General features: G+C 44.2%; 1 protein-coding gene across 1 annotated transcript in view; it reads right to left on the bottom strand.

Annotated features, from left to right (window-relative positions):
* Nucleotides 1–7,086: 7,086 nt before the first annotated feature.
* The window catches only part of DNAAF1 (dynein axonemal assembly factor 1), a 44,453-nt gene continuing 34,303 nt past the window's right edge, over nucleotides 7,087–17,236 (bottom strand). Inside the window, exons 9-14 of the mRNA XM_054049281.1 lie at nucleotides 16,153–16,367; nucleotides 14,510–14,767; nucleotides 13,708–13,817; nucleotides 11,565–11,633; nucleotides 7,562–7,940; nucleotides 7,087–7,225 (exon numbers count right to left, since the gene is read on the bottom strand). Of these exons, the coding sequence (XP_053905256.1) occupies nucleotides 7,122–7,225; nucleotides 7,562–7,940; nucleotides 11,565–11,633; nucleotides 13,708–13,817; nucleotides 14,510–14,767; nucleotides 16,153–16,367 (1,135 nt within the window). The 3' untranslated portion in view covers nucleotides 7,087–7,121. The remainder of the gene's footprint in view (nucleotides 7,226–7,561; nucleotides 7,941–11,564; nucleotides 11,634–13,707; nucleotides 13,818–14,509; nucleotides 14,768–16,152; nucleotides 16,368–17,236) is intronic.

Here is a 17,236-nt window from a genome sequence, read left to right as displayed (position 1 = left end):
ACAGAAGAACCACGAGAATGATTACAGGATTAAAAAGCATGCTTATAGTGACAGACTCAAAGTGCTCAATCTGTTTAGCTTAATAAAGAGAAGGTCAAGGGGTGACTTGATTACAGTCTAGACATATCTACACAGGGAACAAATATTTAATAGTGGACTCTTCAGTCTAGCAGGGAAAGGTATAACTTGGTCCAATGGCTGGAAGTTGAAGCTAAGTAAGTTCAGACTGGAAATGAGAAGTGAGAATAATTAACCATTGGAACAATTCACCAAGGGTCATGTTGGATTCTCCATCTCTGACCATTTTTAATTCAAGATTGGATGTTTTTCTGAAAGATGAAGTCTAGACATTATTTTTGAGAAGTTCTATGGCCTGTGCTATACAGGGGGTCAGACTAGATTATCATAACGGTCCCTTTCTGGCCTTGCAATCTGTGAATTTATGGAAACCTGGCCATTTGCTCTCCTTTGCTGTTGTTTCACTGCACGTACGGGAGTTGTGCCTCCTAGGCCTTCTCTCTTGAGGCTTCCACTGCATGCCCCATGTCTAAACATCTGTCTAATGTGAGGGTGCCTTCCTGGAGCAGCCACTTGTGTGTGGTGGTCCCAAGTTCTGCAAACGATCCTGTCTCCGATTAGGGAGTCTGTCAAGTCCCCAAATATTGCCTGTAACAACCAATGTGCATAAGGCAGTAACATAGGGGTTTATCCCCTCTGCTTCAGATTGGTATCTAGTGAAAAACCTGTGTCACTCTGTAGTGAGGCGGTGTGGCGGGACCCGAAAAAGTGTCGCATCGGATGGCAGGAGGCCACATACCTAGGATACACCATAGGGGGAGGACGAGTGAAACCCTTCATCGGGAAAGTGCAAGCCCTGGCAGCCTGTCTGACACCCACCACGAAACGCCAAGTCCGACAGTTCCTGGGGCTCGCTGGATACTACCGGCGGTTCATCCCCCGGTTTGCTTCCATCGCAGCACCCTTAACAGGACTGTTGACAAAGGACAGTCCCCGGCAGGTGCGGTGGTCCCCAGACTGCGAAGATGCTTTCCGGACACTCCAGACGTGTCTCTGCCAGGAGCCGGTCCTATACAGCCTGGACTTCAACCGTGGGTTCATCCTCCACACGGATGCCTCGGAGGTGGGGCTGGGGGCCGGCCTGTCCCAAGAAGTTGATGGAGAGGACCATCCGGTCCTATACTTCAGCCAAAAATTATTTCCCCATGAGAAAAATTACGCCGTGGTCAAAAAAGAGGCACTCACCGTGAAGTGGGCCTGTGATGCCCTATGGTACTACCTCCTTGGGACTCCGTTCACACTAGTCACGAACCATGCCCCCCTCCGATAGTTGATGAAAATGAAAAATAACAACGATCGCTTACTGCGATGGTTCTGGCCTTACAGCCCTACGCTTTCACCATCCAGCATAGGGCTGGTAAGGAGCATGCGCATGCAGACTTCCTGTCCCGCCTAGGAGGGATGGAAGAGCCTGACCCCGACGAGCGGGAGCCAGACTTGGGGCGGGGGAGGGATATGTAGTGAGTCGGTGTGGCTCCCCGCCGCCCTGGAGTGGGCGGAGCTAGGGAGCTCAGAGCCCGCCCCTCAGAGGGTCAGGCGGCGACCCGGAAGTATAAAGGCTTGCCCTCATAGCTCAGTAAGGTCCCAGCCACCAGAGAGGCCAGACGTCTCTAGCCTAGCCCACAGCTGGGAAACCCCCATGGCCCAAGGCGGCCGCCAGGACTGGCCGGGCCTGCCCTGTGCTCGCTACCCAGAGGAGTTGCCAGGCCTCCCTGCGCTCGCTACCTGGAGGAGCTGCCGGGCCTGCTGATCTCCCACTGCCCTGAAGAACCCCTGGTGCTGGACCCGCCAGAGCACAACACCCTGACCCAGGTACGACCCGAGGGGGAGTCTGGAAGTAGCCTGGGGGCAGCCGACCCTAGTCTGGCTGCAGCACTGCCAGAGCCCATGTCAGTGTGTTGCCGCCAGGATCCCCACTGACGCAGCAGCGGGTCTTCTGTTGCTGCTAGGGCCCCGGTGGGACGCAGTGAAGTGGGAGGGCCTGTGTCCCCCCGCCACCCAACCCGTGGGTGGCCGTCTCCCCCTCTCCCAGGACTTGGCAGCTTGAGCCTATTGTTATTGCTCAGCCTTGCCTGAGTCCCTGACTCATTGTTGCCCCACCCTGACCCAGGGCCTGGGCTCCCAACTGTTTGTACTGTCACTGCTCAACCCTGTCTGGGGGCCTGGGCTTATGGAGTTTATTTCAGTTACCGCAAGGGCTGCCGAGGGAAACCCCCACGGACAGACGAATTCCCCGGAACGACAACTGTATGTAGTGAGCCGGTGTGGCTCCCCGCCACCCCGGAGAGGGTGGAGCCCCGGCTAACCCTTGTACACACTCCAGTTTCATTCTGCTTTGGGGAGCAATAGGTCTCCAGGGCTCCTAGAATTACTGTGATACTTGAGGCAGTGGTGCAGACCTCTCTGGCTTCCTCCCCAGTAAGGTAAAAATAGCAGTTTTATTTTCCCATGTTGTCATGTTCCTGAAGGGCTAGGTCTGCATACACCTCAAACGCCTCCTGCCTCCAGGTACCTTGCTAGGCTAGGTGTGTGTGTGTCTGAAAAAATCCAGGACTACTGGGGACTTCTCATAGTGTTCCTAAATAGATGAAAGTTCAGCCAAAGAGATATTGGCCCTGAACACAGGCACTCCTGTGAGGATACAGCCATTAGAGACACCAGGAGAGGGCAGAAGGAGTCATGAGAGGTGCAGTGGTCATACAAGGGAACCACACAAAAGGTCATACAAGGGAACCGAGGTCATACAAGGGAACCACACAAGAGGGATAAGTGACCCAAAGGAACAGGAGACACTTACAAGCCAGCAGACAACACCCAGAGAGCCTACAGAGATCATAACAGAATGGAACATAAGAACGGCCGTACCGGGTCAGACCAAAGGTCCATCTAGTACAGTATCCTGTCTGCCGACAGTGGCCAATGCCAGGTGCCCCAGAAGGAGTGAACCTAACAGGCAATGATCAAATGATCTCTCTCCTGCCATCCATCTCCACCCTCTGACAGACAGAGGCTAGGGACACCATTCCTTACCCGTCCTGGCTAATAGCCATTAATGGACTTAACCACCATGAATTTATCCAGTTCTCTTTTAAACTCTGTTATAGTCCTAGCCTTCACAACCTCCTCAGGTAAGGAGTTCCACAAGTTGACTGTGCGCTGCATGAAGAAGAACTTCCTTTTATTTGTTTTAAACCTGCTGCCTATTCATTTCATTTGATGACCCCTAGTTCTTGTATTAAATTAATTAATGGAGATATACTATCTCCTAGAACTGGAGAGGACTTTGAAAGGTCATTGAGTCCAGCCCCCTGCCTTTACTAACAGGACCAAGTACTGATTTTGCCCTAGATCCCTAAGTGGCCCCCTCAAGGATTGAACTCACAACCCTGGGTTTAGGAAGCCAATGCTCAAACCACTGAGCTATCCCTCCCCTATGTCCATTCCATTTTAGGCAACTCACAAGCAGTATGGTAAGGAGGAGGGTTTCGGTGGCTCAACAGGAACTGCAACACAGTTTTTCCAAATCTAGCAGCATCAGCCTTTGATGCTTGTTGCTTGGGAAATAGCATAATGACTAATGCAAGTATGTACCAATGAACAGGTTGCAGCCTTGCAAATATCACTTGAGGACACCTGACTCAGGAATTTGTGTGAGCAGGTGCACACACTCTACCGACCACAGGTCGTGAGAAGGAACTGAGAGAAGGTCAGGGAGTCCCCTCCCCTTTATACCACCAGCTAGAAGCTCAAGCAAGAGGGGAACTCATGGGCGCTCCAATGGCTACCATTATGAGGAAAAACTATCCAGCTTGGGTGAACTGGGAGTGCACGCACACCTAAAGTGGAATGGTCATGTGCAATCACTCAAAGAAGAAAGTGGGAATGCTTTTCACAGGGTGGTATGTGGAGGAATTGGATGGCGTTTCTAGCAACCTCTCCCTCTCCCTCTTTTTCAATTTCCTACTATAGGCTTTCCAGGTGCCCTGCCACCTCCACTCATAAGAAGAACTTAGCTGTTTCTGTGCAACAATTTGCATCTGATTAGTTGGGTATAGTGCTTCACATCCTGCACTTCACCAGATTGGGATTTGCAAGGGAACCACCTTATGCAGCAATTCAATGTGTGCGGTGAGGTACAGAGGGAGTGTGGGGGTGAGGAAGGAATTTAACCACATAGATTTTGGAGGCCACGAGCTAAGTGGATCCATGAAATTGTGTTTCCACTGGTCGTTCTCCCAAACTTCCCCTCTACAGTGGCACAAAGGAAGCAAAGCTCTATTGTGAACCCTTGCATAAATTCCTGCAATCATGTCCCCTTGTTCAGCAGTATTGAATGAGCAGGGACCAGAGCTCAGAGTCTCAGCTGAGCCCACACTTAATTTTGGCACAAGGTTGCCACTACAGGGTAAAAGAGAAGCCTAGAAGAGAAGAAATGGTTCCACTCAGTACAGCTTTCTTCTGGCCTCCAATGTAATAGCAGAAACTTCAGGCCTGTTGTTGCTGACTGACTTGTTATTTCGCTAAAAGATTTGTGGAGCTAGTCCCAGAATTTGGGCAGTTTAGAGAAAACCTATCAACAACAAAACCGTTTGCCCTCTTCATCTCAGATGTCCCTAACAGGAAAATAATTTAATCTGTTTTAATTTTTTAAAAATGAACTGAAAAGTCTTAACTCTCAGGGCTGAGACTTGTTCCATGTATAAAAGTGTGATGTGTGTGTGGGAGTATCTTCATCACAGTTCTTTGATAAGTTAGGTACAAGTGACCCTAACTCTGTGTGCAAAAATGCACACCCATAATTTGCATGCAGGAACACAGTATTTCAGTACACTTTCTGCATATAATTTTGAATATCTGAGCTTTAAAGTCTTAACAGATGTAAGCAGAGTCAGGATGAGCTCTACCCTGACATCTGGTGGTGAATTATGGCGAGGATGGAAAAGAACTTCAGGGGCTGATCTTGTTTGCATAGGCACACCCACCTGCCTAGCCTGGGACAACAGCAACTGAAAGTTGCATCCGAAGAAGTGAGGTTTTTACCCACGAAAACTTATGCCCAAATAAATCTGTTAGTCTTTAAGGTGCCACCAGACTCCTTGTTGTTTTTACAACTGAAAGTGGTTACTTTGGCTGGTGTGGGATCCCCAGTTTCTCTGTTATTGGGGCAGGAAGAATAAAGTGTTGTTACCCTGATTCTATGAATCAAGGCCAGTGGAATTGTTGTATGACAGAGGGATTCACCAGTAACTAAGTAGCACTCGCTAGACAAGGGGCATGGGTTACAAAACACAGTGAATTGAGAGAGGTTGGGGACAGGTATGTGTACCTGATGGTATGGGCCCCTTTTGAGGGCCTGGAACACCAATTGCACTACCCTCTTTCTCCACTGTTGACTAGCAGAACTAAGTTTGTTTCCATTAGGAGTCTAGCTAGAAGTTGCTGAGCTGAATTCACTTTGGGCCAATGGTGCATCAGTACTGTGGCTCCCCTACTACAAGCTGAAATCACTAAAAGAGCTAAAATTGCTGAGCTGAGATCACTGAGTACTGTGTTAACTAGGGGGGGAGCCTGAAGAAATATTGCTAAGCAGCTGGCAGAGCTGAGCAGTCTGTGAGACGGTTGGAGCGGCCCATGGAACAGCAAGTGGAGCGGAGTGGAGCCGTTTGCGAGGGCAGCTGGTGTGGTTCATGGGATGGCTGGTGGAGTGGACCGGCTGGCAGAGCTGAGCAGTTTGTGGGATGGTTGGATCGGCCCATGGAGCGGGAAGCAGAGCTGAGCAGTTTGCGGGGGACGGCTGGAGGAGCGGAGCAGCGCAGCGCGGCTGGTAGAGCGGAGCCATTCGTGGTAAAGGCTGCAGCAGAACTAAACGGAGAGGAGGGGCAGTCGGCCTTGGACCACGTAAGGTGCCCCTTAACATCCTATGTGCCCCCTCCCCATTTCCGCCGAGGCTGGGGGGTAAAACTCTGCAGATAAACTTTTGAACTCTGGGGCAGCACTGACCAGGGACAGAGACTTTGGGGTTGTTGGACTTTGGGATGATTGGTCTTAAGACCCTGAGGGGAAAAGGACACTGCCAAACTTACTTGGAAGTGGGTCTTTTGCTCATGGTTTGTGTTATGAATCCTGGTTGTGGTGTTTCCCCAGCATAATGCTGCATTGTTTCCCTCCTTTATTAAAAGGCTTTTGCTACACTCAGACTCCGTGCTTGCGAGAGGGGAAGTATTGCCTCCTAAAGGCACCCGGAGGGGTGGTATGTAATTGTCCCAGGTCACTGGGTGGGGGCTCGAGCCGGTTGTGCATTGTGTTATTGAAACGGAACCCCTAGATACTGAACCCAGCCCTTGTTGCTGCCAACTTAGAGGGGCAGAAGGGTTACACATATCTTACTAAGAAGCAAACTAACTTTATTTTCAGTGAGCATGTTTGGTAAGTATTTGCTGGAATATACATACATGGAAATTGTACAAATTAACAATGCAACACCTTAATAACAGGATTTTCTTTAGACCGAATAAAAATAAATGTAACACAGTGAATTAAAACTATAGAAATAAATGAAACATTTAACTTCCCTATTTTTTGAAAGACATGAGAAATAACTTCTCAAAAGAAACCTCAATTCAACCTTTAAACATTACTGACCCGATGTTTAAAGGTACTGCGTGCTCTCAAGTGATTGACTGCAATGGGAGCTATAGGTGCTCAGCACCTTTGAAAATCAGACCATAAAGCACTTGGTACCTGTGGGTTAGCTGGCAATTAGCCACCTTCTTCTGCATAGCAGTGTGGAATAGTTTTGTCTGGCATCATTCACAGAAATGCTGCACTTTAATGTAGTGCTTCTGAGAGCTATACTGTTATGTTGGCCATGACTGGCTGACTTTGTGATAGAACACAAAGTTCTTATATTAAGGCAGTCATTTTATGAATGACATCACTCAAAGTGTATTTTCAGGTGTTTTACTGAGGGACCCACAGTAGGAATAACCACAAATAGTGGGCCGGATGGTATATTCCAGATTTGGTCCATTTTTATTCATCACTTAATCTAATCCATATTCGATGTCCTCGTTATCTTCTTGTGGTTTATGAGGGGATCCTCCATTTTCTGCCAGACACTGCACTGTTTTGTCCGCAGTGCTATTCTCTGTTAAAGCATGAAGACAAGTGAAATTGTGATTAATCATCTTTATTACTGGAAAAAGAAACAAATCCCAATTATTGAAATCTACTATGAACATTTGCATGGAAATAGTCACAGAAAAATACTCTGTCTCAACCTACTGGAATCCCAGTAGGGTACAACAAACTGGGGGGAAGAGCACTAAGGGATTTCCTCAGTCCCTTCTTTCCCCCAGTCCTAACTAGCTAAGGTCACTGTCAATGGGTGAACAAACTCCTTCTTTCAAAATACAGCCACCATCTCCCATTTCCCCCTTGTTTACCTGTTGTTTTTTTTTAAATTCTGTTACAATAATCTTACCAGGGCAGGAGGGTTTAATGTGACTGTCTTTGTTGTCCAATTCCTCTGGGGTTAGGTTATCCACTTTATTGTAGGCTGCTGATGTCAGTATCTCATCTATTGGTTCAGCAATAATCTCTTGTATCAATGGTTTCAAAGGTTTGGCTTTAACTTTGATCTCTAAGTCGCTCTCTGGACTCCAAGGCTCTGCTAAACCTTCTACAAGGAGTCTTGTGGTTTCCCTTTCACTGTCTTCAGGTACCTTACATATATTTGAAAAGATGGTTGTTGGGATCTCTTCTGTTATTGAGTTCCCAAATAAGGTTTTGTTTTCCTCTGATGCAGAGTCCTTGTCATCACTCACTTCAGAAATGATTTCAATCTTTGGATGACATGCTTGCTATAAAGGTAGACAACATAATTGAAAATAATCTGTTACTACTGAAGTAGCCACTAAGAGATTATTACAATTCAAAGGCAAACTTCTGCTCTTAGATCCATGAGACAGTTCTCAGTTTTAATACCCTGCTCCCCCCACCATACATACAACATCCACTTCATACAGAGATCAAGGAAAGCAGAAATATCAGGGCTGGCTGGTGGAAAAGAGCTGAATTTTCCCCCAATCAGTTATCAGACATCAGTCTTAACTGGCATGTCATAAACTAATTAGAGTTCATAAAATGAAGGCACACTTGATTAAGCAGTTTTCAATGTTGGAGGATCTGCAGCCTATAAAACATTCTAGATGCCACTAACTAAAATTATCTGAACCTATTCATATGTGTTAAGTGGTTTTTTTTTTGTTTTTTGTTTTTAAAGAATATAAATTTCTAATGTATGCCAGGAGTCAATCACCAAATTGAAGTACCAATAAATTATGTCTTTCAGATTTTTTAAATTAAAATAATCAAAACAAATCAAAGCTGTATAAATGGCAAAGTAGTTGAGGTTATTTGTGCCTGTCCCACTTACGGAGTGGGGCTTATTGGGCCCTATGCTCTTTTTCAGCCTTAGGGGAGAGGTTCTCCTGCAGTATTTCTGGCTGTCTTGTTAGGCTCTCTTGTGTGTCTCCAGTGGTTCTGACTGGCCCATTCCTGGGCCACTGGGAAGTTGACTGGCTCCCTGATCCCAGCTCCCCAGGGATTCAGCCTGCTCTAAATCAGGTCATTTGCCACAAAGCTCAGCAGTCACACGATGTCAGGGGGCAGAGATGACATGGAACAAGGCCAGGGTACACTTGGGGTTACAGGTTCAGCGGCAGGATGGGATCTCCATGGGGACTTCTGGTCAGAGCTAGGGTACTGGGGCAGCCCCAGGGTGACCCTGTGGGGCCCTGCTGGAAGTGCTCTCCATTGGGGTTGTGTGTCTGAATGACAGCCTTCATCTTGCACTTGGCTTCAGCTCAGGTGGAGTCAGAGTGCTGGTTGGCTTCCCCTAATCCAGGGACAAGTGAGGGAGGGTGGACAAATTGCCACCAGCCTTGAGTATGGTCCTGGTAGGGACCCTCCATTAGCACTTGTGGGTGAGTCACAGTGTGCTGTGGGAGGCAGGTGCCCAAGGAGCCCTGCAGCTCCTGATTCTCCTGCTCTGCCCCCTGGAGGGACAGGTGATGTGGGGTCAATACATTGCAGTGGGGGGCCCCGAAAGAGCCATTTGCCTATTCCAGTCCCACATACAGGAATGGGGGCAAGTTTGGGCTGAGAACCGCAGTTTTGATTTACATGGATGGAGGGCTTTTAAGCTAAATACAAACTGGGCATCCTTTGTATGGACCTTTATTCGTTGCGGAAGGGAAAATTTTGGGGCGTGGGCCTCCTCCCAAGGGCCCATGTAAAGAAGAAGGGGATGAGGCCAGCGTGGAAAATTACATTTGGGACTAGTTACAGTGTAGGGCTGATATCTTGCTAGTTTTTCTCCTTATTTGATTTTCTGTCTGCTGTTAATCTCAATAACTATGCATAAATGATTGTTTCATTCCCCAGCACTGCCTGTACAAATGTGTACTGAGTCTTTCTGATTATTTTCACAAGATGGCACTATTCTAACAGATTAAAATGCAGTGTAGCTGACCAAATACAGTAACTCCTCACTTAACACTGTAGTTATGTTCCTGAAAAATGTGACTTTAAGCGAAACGATGTTAAGTGAATCCAGTTTCCCCATAAGAATTAATGTAAATGAGGGGGTTAGGTTCCAGGGAATTTTTTTTCACCAGACAAAAGACTCTCTCTCTCTCTCTCTCTCTATATATATATATGTATATACACACACACGCACAGAGTATAAGTTTTAAACAAACAATTTAATACTGGTACACAGTGATGATGATTGTGAAGCTTGGTTGAGGTGGAGGAGTCAGAGGGTGGGATATTTTCCAGGGAATGCCTTACTGCTAAATGATGAACTGGCACTCGGCTGAGCCCTCAAGGGTTAACTCTCACACTCTACAGGGCAGCAGGAATAGAGGGAGGGGAGAGAGCATTGCAGACAGAGAGACACTGTGTGTGTGAGAGAGAGATGCGCATTTCCCCTTTAAGTACGCTGCCTTGTTAATTAGATCAGCTTGCGGAGACCACAGCTGCTGCTGCCAGCTCCTGAACCCTGTTGTGTGTGTCCCCTGCTCTATGGAAGATGGGGTAAGCGGGGTGCAGGAGCAGGGGGGAGGGGGATACCCTGACATTAGCCCCCCTCTTCCTTCCCTCCCCCCCGCACAGCAAGCAGGAGTCTCGGGGAGCAGCTCCAAGGCAGAGGGCAGGAGCAGCACATGGCAGTGGGGGGAGGGACAGCTGCAATTGCTAGCCTGCTGGGTGGCTGCTGCACAAGGAACTTAGGGGGGCGGGGAGCTGCCCGTCCACCCTGGTTCCAAGCCCCCACCAGCTAGCTGCAAGCAGTTGACAAAGCAGGCGACGTTATAAGGGAGCATTGCACAACTTTAAACAATCATGTTCCCTAATTGATCAGCAACGTAACAACGAAACGTTAACCGGGATGACTTTAAGTGAGGAGTTACTGTAGTAGATCTCGTCAAGTATTTGCATACAGTATATCAGAACAAATTATTAATTGAGGACTAAAGCATTCCCAAATAAATTGTTTCTAGTTTTCTAGATTCATGTCCAGAGGAGAAGAAAAAACCACATGGATTTTTCTGTTGTAGGTGAATCAAAGGTTCTTTTAAGATTGCATAAAGTAGACTCCTGCCTCATGTGAAGGGGAACTAAAAATTCTGGAAAGTTTCTGAAGGTGCTTCTATTGTTGCCACCCACTGGGTACAGGTGACTGAAGAATGGAGAGGTGACTAGTGATGAGAAATATGTTCTTAGGTAGCTTTCCAATTTTAATGTATCCAGTTATACAACTGGATTATACAATTTATCCAATGAAGCCAATATTAATAGCGTCTATACAACACCAGGACAGAAAAATACCATTTTGTATCATTTATATGTAATTCTCTAACAATTGACATTCACCTGGGACTTGACAGTTGCCACTATGCTGCATATTTTGCTCATTTGGAATCTCATTGGCAACTGTGGGTTTAAAACTAACTGCAGGCTCCTACCAACAGAGCAGAATAAGCCTATATCTTATGGCTGTTAGCAGCATTGGGCCTATGAAATCCAATTGAGCACCTCTTATTTTATTCGGTAGAGGGCAGTTTGTCAATCAATCCAATTCATTACAATAAATGTATATCATTCTTTCATATTTTATAAGTAAAAATGAAATACAATACACTCTTAAGAGGTCCATCTTATTTAGGTTTCACATTACTATCCTTTTATTGTTACAGTGTGATAAGGTGGCAATTCAAATTGAAAGGTAACATGCAACTCATTGTTTTAATGTATAGCGAATGTGCTGGTAAATTTTGCCGATCACATTTTATAAATTAAATAACTATTCCACCTCTCACACAGAAATGCACAATTTATACTTTATTGTACATATTACAATGTATTAGTAAATGTGAGTAGAAGAGCACCAGCCTGATAAGAATAATTAGCAAGAAGCTCACCTTTCTGATTGAGTTTTCCTCTACTGGTGAGAATTCACTAACATCCACATCTTCTAAATCAGGCAGTTCCTGAAGCAGATCACAAAATAGCTTATCAGTGGTATAGGCAATTTCTAACGCCTAAAAAGCAAAATCCCATTTGAAACCTGAGCTCTGAAGCAAAACTTTTAAAGCTGACACTCTAATTAGAACTCTCCACAATTGTGTCCCCCCTCCAAAATGGCAACCTTGTCTTTCAAATGCATGCCTAGTATGGAATAGAATATCTGCCTCCAAAATCAGGCTAGCAATAGTCTTAGAGCACCAAATCCTCTCTACTACCATGCAGGAGGAAGGAAGGAGGGAGGAAGGAGAAAAGGATAGGACAGCTCTAAAAAGAAGAAGCAGTGTTCACTCCTGCATGTCAGCCTACAGAAACCCATCTACATGCCCACTGTCAGCTGGGGGGGATCTCTGGGGGCATAGGCTGATTTGGGGGTGTCCAGGGAACATCTGCACGGCATATGTGCCGCTCAAACCCAAGAGATTTCTAGATAGAAATGTTAATGCTGCTTCCTACTCTCCCTTTGTAACATCTATTCCTCTCAGAGGTGGTGATCTGCAACTACAGTGGGGGAATGTAATAGCAGCATGGCTTCTGGGTAAGCTCTATGAGGAATGGAGGGCAGGGAGGAGTCTCCCCCGTGAAATCTGTATAGTATAGGGCAAAAACACACAAAAGACCAGATTTCATCTGGGGAGACCCGATTTCACAGTTCGTGACGTGTTTTTCATGGCCATGAATTTGGTAGGGCCCTACTCATAGCCCAGATGATTTTCCCAATGAGGGTGCACACAATATTGAGATTGCTTTTAAGCTAGTTTTTGAGTGGCTTCAAAATCTGCACTCTAAACTGATACCATACAAATTGCAGATTAAGGGCTTGATCCAGCAAATATTCACAGCTAGACAAAGTATAAAGTAAACAGTGGGAGTACATTGTAGTGAGCATTCCACCAAGGCAAAAAGTGTCACACACCCCCTTACGGAAAGAGAAACTAAAAGACAATTAAAAGATACATTGCTAATAAAACACAAATCACTGCATCCTGATTCTAAATAAGAGAATAGAGAGAGTGCTTTGAAAAATAATAATTTCAGAATTCTGAGTTTGTCAGTAGGGGCAGAATCTGCATCCCTTAAAGTTTAAATATGATTTTTTTTCTTTTTTTGGTTACTTTAGATTCTCTATGCTATTACATATAGAGAGAGGTTTTTTTTTCAGTGGGATTATGCATATCCTTAATTATAGTTATGTATTTGTTTAACTTTATCTAAATACTCAGGGCCCAAATAACAGAAAAAGAGTCAGGGCCGCCTGGGGGGGGGGGGGGGGCAAGTTGGGCAATTTGCCTTAGGCCCCACAGGGGCCCCCACGAGAATATAGTATTCTATAGTATTGCAACTTTTTTTTATGGAAGGGGCCCCCAAAATTGCTTTGCCCCAGGCCCCCTGAATCCTCTGGGCAGCCCTGAAAAGGGTATTAGACTGGTAATCTTTAATTATATATACTGGCTAATGTATATTTCTTTATTTTTTTTAAATATAACTATTGTTGAAAGATTAATTATTGCTCTAGACTCAAATAATATGTATACAAAATGACTGGATGGCTATTTATTCCTCATGATTTTTTGTTCAGTAGTTTATATTTTTCATTGTACATTAGATTTGGGTTTTGGCTAACTCTTGGATACATTTTTTTCCAATGAGAATAATTATATTGTAATTGACATCTTTTTAAAATTGCAAACTTTTTTTACACAAAATGAAAGTAGATTTCAGAGTTCTAAACAGTTTGACTTTAGAACTACTGTGTGCAACAGAGCAGACAAGATGTGGAAGATGTGTCAAGAAATTTACCAAAGGAACTTCAGAAAACCTCGCCAGATGCCATGTAGGTCCCAGGCAGATGTTGCATTGTACTTCATATTTTTTTCCAGGGAATTTTTGTTGGCAGTGGAAAGTTCTACAAAACCTGGGCCACACGCAATTGTTTAGCCAGTATATAAGAGGAGTGAATTTGTGGGCAACTGATGTGATCAAAATTTGGATCCCTCAAAATACAAAACAAATGATTACATATTCAGCCCTAATACATACATCAATGAAAAGCTTCTCTGGTATCTCCAGTTTAATTTGCTCTGTTTCTGCAGACTCATCCAGTTCAGTAACCAGGGCACCTTCGGTAGCCATATTCCCTACTAGTATCGCTAAGGCATAAGGAAAAATATTTAGTCAGTTATTTGTCTGTTAAGTCCCTAATTGAGGTCTGTCTCCCTCCTGATATTCAAAGCTATCACTGATCTAAATTCATCTTATCTCCAGTCTCTAGCCTTTTGTCTACACTAAGGAAATTTGGATTTTTCTGCATTCATGAAACTCAATGTGTTAGAAAATATAAGGATATGTCTAACTTGCAGAATTAGGTCCAAAGTACATGAGAAATTTTTAAGATTAGGAAAGTGTGATTAGACCCAACATGATGAATTTTTTCTTCCATTATATATTTCCAAAGTTTTGTACCCAAGCCAGCTGTATCTCACCGTTCTGTCTTTACATCGTACCAGTGAACTCCTTTGAATTATATAAGTTGATTTTTGCATTTTGAAAGGAAGAAATTGAAATGTAGGTCAATGTAATTGTTTCACTTATAAAGGCACCAAAGCATCAGCCCCTCCCTCCTTTTTTAAAAACTTTATTGGTGTTTAATGCCATGTTACCCGAAACTCCATTTTCCTCAGTTACATACTGTGGAAAGATGCTAAGCCAAGTTCCTCATTCTTACATCCCAGGCAACCCCAATGAATTCAATCAGGTCACTGGGGATGTATATCAGCAAAAAGTTTGGCTCATCATCTGTTTGTCTTTTCACTTCTGTGTGTCTCTTTACAGTGGACATTACCTTCTTCATTAGTACTGAAATTTGGGCATTTGTGAGAATTAGCTTCTTGCCCATCCTTCTGAATGTTACCGGTAACGTTAGTATGCAGGCTATCCAGATCTTCTTTACTTGATGTTTCAGCTAAAACTTCATCATGGGCCTCCATGCTTTCATTTACAAATTTCTTAATCTTCTGAGTTTCTGTCTCTTCAGAAGCATTTGAAATCCCTGAAGTATTGTTACTCACATCGCTGCTGTAACTTGTGGGTGGAACCTCTCCTAAAGCAGTAGGAAAGTTGATAAAAGTAAAGCAGTAGAGCAAGTTCTTGCAGGGTAAGAGTATTCAGGCTATAATATATGGTCTTCATTCTTAGCTCTCAAACACACACCAAAAAGCTCTTTTGTATTTGGTCTGTCATTCAGGAATCAATATCCCTCAGGTGGCTATAGACGTTGTGCAAGTGGTTTGCCCATCTGTCAGTGCCCAGTCAAAAGACCTGATCCAGGAAAAGCATTTAAGCCAATGCCTAACTTTAAGTATTTGAATTTAAGCCAATGATTTCAAAAGGATTACTTATGCACCTGAAATTAAGTACATGGTTCAGCATTTTTCTGGATAAGAGCCAAAGAGGGAGTTCCTTACATAAATTCCATAACTCTCTGAGATCTCATCTATTTGTTGCAAAACTCCCTCTAATCTCTAAAATTTTAATCAGTGGGTAGATCCCTGAAAATATGCTTTGTAGTCAAACCTCTGGCTACACTTGGTTTGTGGGTGGTGTTTTGGCCATCTTGCAACCTATTTGCTGTTACCCAAAGTCTCAGCTGGGAAGTTTTACTATTCATACACTGGTTATGTTAAGTAATGTGGAAGGAGACTCCATGGTGTAGAGATGGCAGAAAGTGAAGTGAGTTGTTAAAATCATCCACACACAGCTTGCATAATAGTGACTGCTGGTAACTTACAGGCTCCAGTCCTGACTGTCAATTAATATAGTAGAGAATGATAGCTGAGACATGGGACAGAAAACTGTGTTTGTTTGTTTTTAAAGATCCTTTTTACCTTAATGTATTTGGAAACCTTTGGGAATATTGATTTCTTTTAAAATATCAAAATATGGGGAAAATAACTGCTTGATTCCTTCTAAAATCACTTTCTAGATCAGTTGTATGCAGTGTTTGTTGTAGCCGTGTCAGTCCCAGGATATTAGAGATACAAGGTGGGTGAGGTAATATCTTGTATTGGACTTTGGGTTTTGGTACTCTTTGAATGCCTTTCCCAGACCTGTGTAACTCAAAAGCTTCTCTCTCTCACCAACTGGAGCTAGTCCAATAAAAGATATTACCTAATCCACCTTGTCTTTCTCCATCAGTGTAAGATATCATCTTTATTATTGCAGCATCAGGGCTGCATTAAATCCTCTAAGCTATAGTCAACTTGTCAAATTCTGTTCTCATTTTCTACAGACATATATTGTTGTAACTCCACTGAAGTCAGTAGAGTTACTCTGGATGTACACTCTTGAAAATAAGAAGAGAATTTGTGCACTGATCATTGCTTGATAAAAAGTAATGTCAAAGTAAGGTAATATTAGACAGTTAGAACTTCAATTAGACTTAAAGCAGAGAGAAACAGGAGCTTTATCCAAAAGCTTATCACAAACCTTCCTGGGCCTCTGTTGTGCCTCTATTCTCACACTTTCTAAGTATCTCTCTTTCTTCCTTTTCCCTTTGTCTTTTCTTCTCTTCAGCTTTTCGCCTGATCGCTGTTAGCGCATCAATGCTGTCTTGGATCTTCTTTCTCTCTCTGGTCTCCCATTTTTCCCTTTCACTCTTCTCTGCTTCACGCCCGCCCATGGCCCAGGCTTCTGCACAGGCTCTAATGACAAAAGGCAAGACCACTGTAACACAGTTTTGTAAATACTAGTGGCACAGTGTGTTCATGATGAAAGGGAGCCTTCAAATATGTATTTGCAAGGGAAGAAAAGTTACTGAACAGATGAGCATCAGAAAAAATGCTTCCCTGAGCAACAAGGACTGCTATGTAAGGTACAGATATTTTGTAGGTGAAACAGAACAGATAAGGAACACAAGTTTGTAAAGGCTAGTGATTACAACAACAGAGTTTGCATCTTTTGTTAGTAAAATCTGTAAAATTGTGTATAGGAATATACCACATTCTGAGGAAGATATTTTGTTTCCTTATATTAAGAATTTGGAATGCAGAACTCTTAACTGTAAGATACTAGTGTACACAAGGCCACTATCCCCACTTATGACCTATGGTCATAAGAACATAAGACTGGCCATACTGGTTCAGACCAAAGATCCATCTAGCCCTGTATCCTGTCTTCCAACAGTGGCCAATGCCAGGTGCTTCAGAGGGAATGAACAGAACAGACAATCAAAGAGTGATCCATCTCCTGTCTTCCACTCCCAGCTTTTAGCAAACAGAGGCTAGGGACACTCAGAGCATGGGGTTGCATTCCTGTCCATCGTGGCTAATAGCCTATCCTCCATGAACTCTAGTTCTTTTTTCAACCCTGTTATGGTTTTGGCCTTCACAACATCCCCTGGCAATGAGTTCCACAGGTTGCCTGCATTGTATGAAGTACTTCCCTTTGTCTGTTTTAAACCCGCTGGCTATTGATTTCATTGGATGACCCCTAGTTCTTGTGTTATGTGAAAGACTAAATAACACTTCCTTATTCACTTTCTCCACACCAGTCACAATTTTATAGACCTCTG

Source organism: Malaclemys terrapin, chromosome 14 (assembly GCF_027887155.1).
Source record: "Malaclemys terrapin pileata isolate rMalTer1 chromosome 14, rMalTer1.hap1, whole genome shotgun sequence".
Classification (NCBI taxonomy): Eukaryota; Metazoa; Chordata; order Testudines; family Emydidae; genus Malaclemys; species Malaclemys terrapin.
The sequence above is the reverse complement of the archived record's forward strand: the minus strand, read 5'-3'. Positions and strand labels throughout refer to the sequence as shown.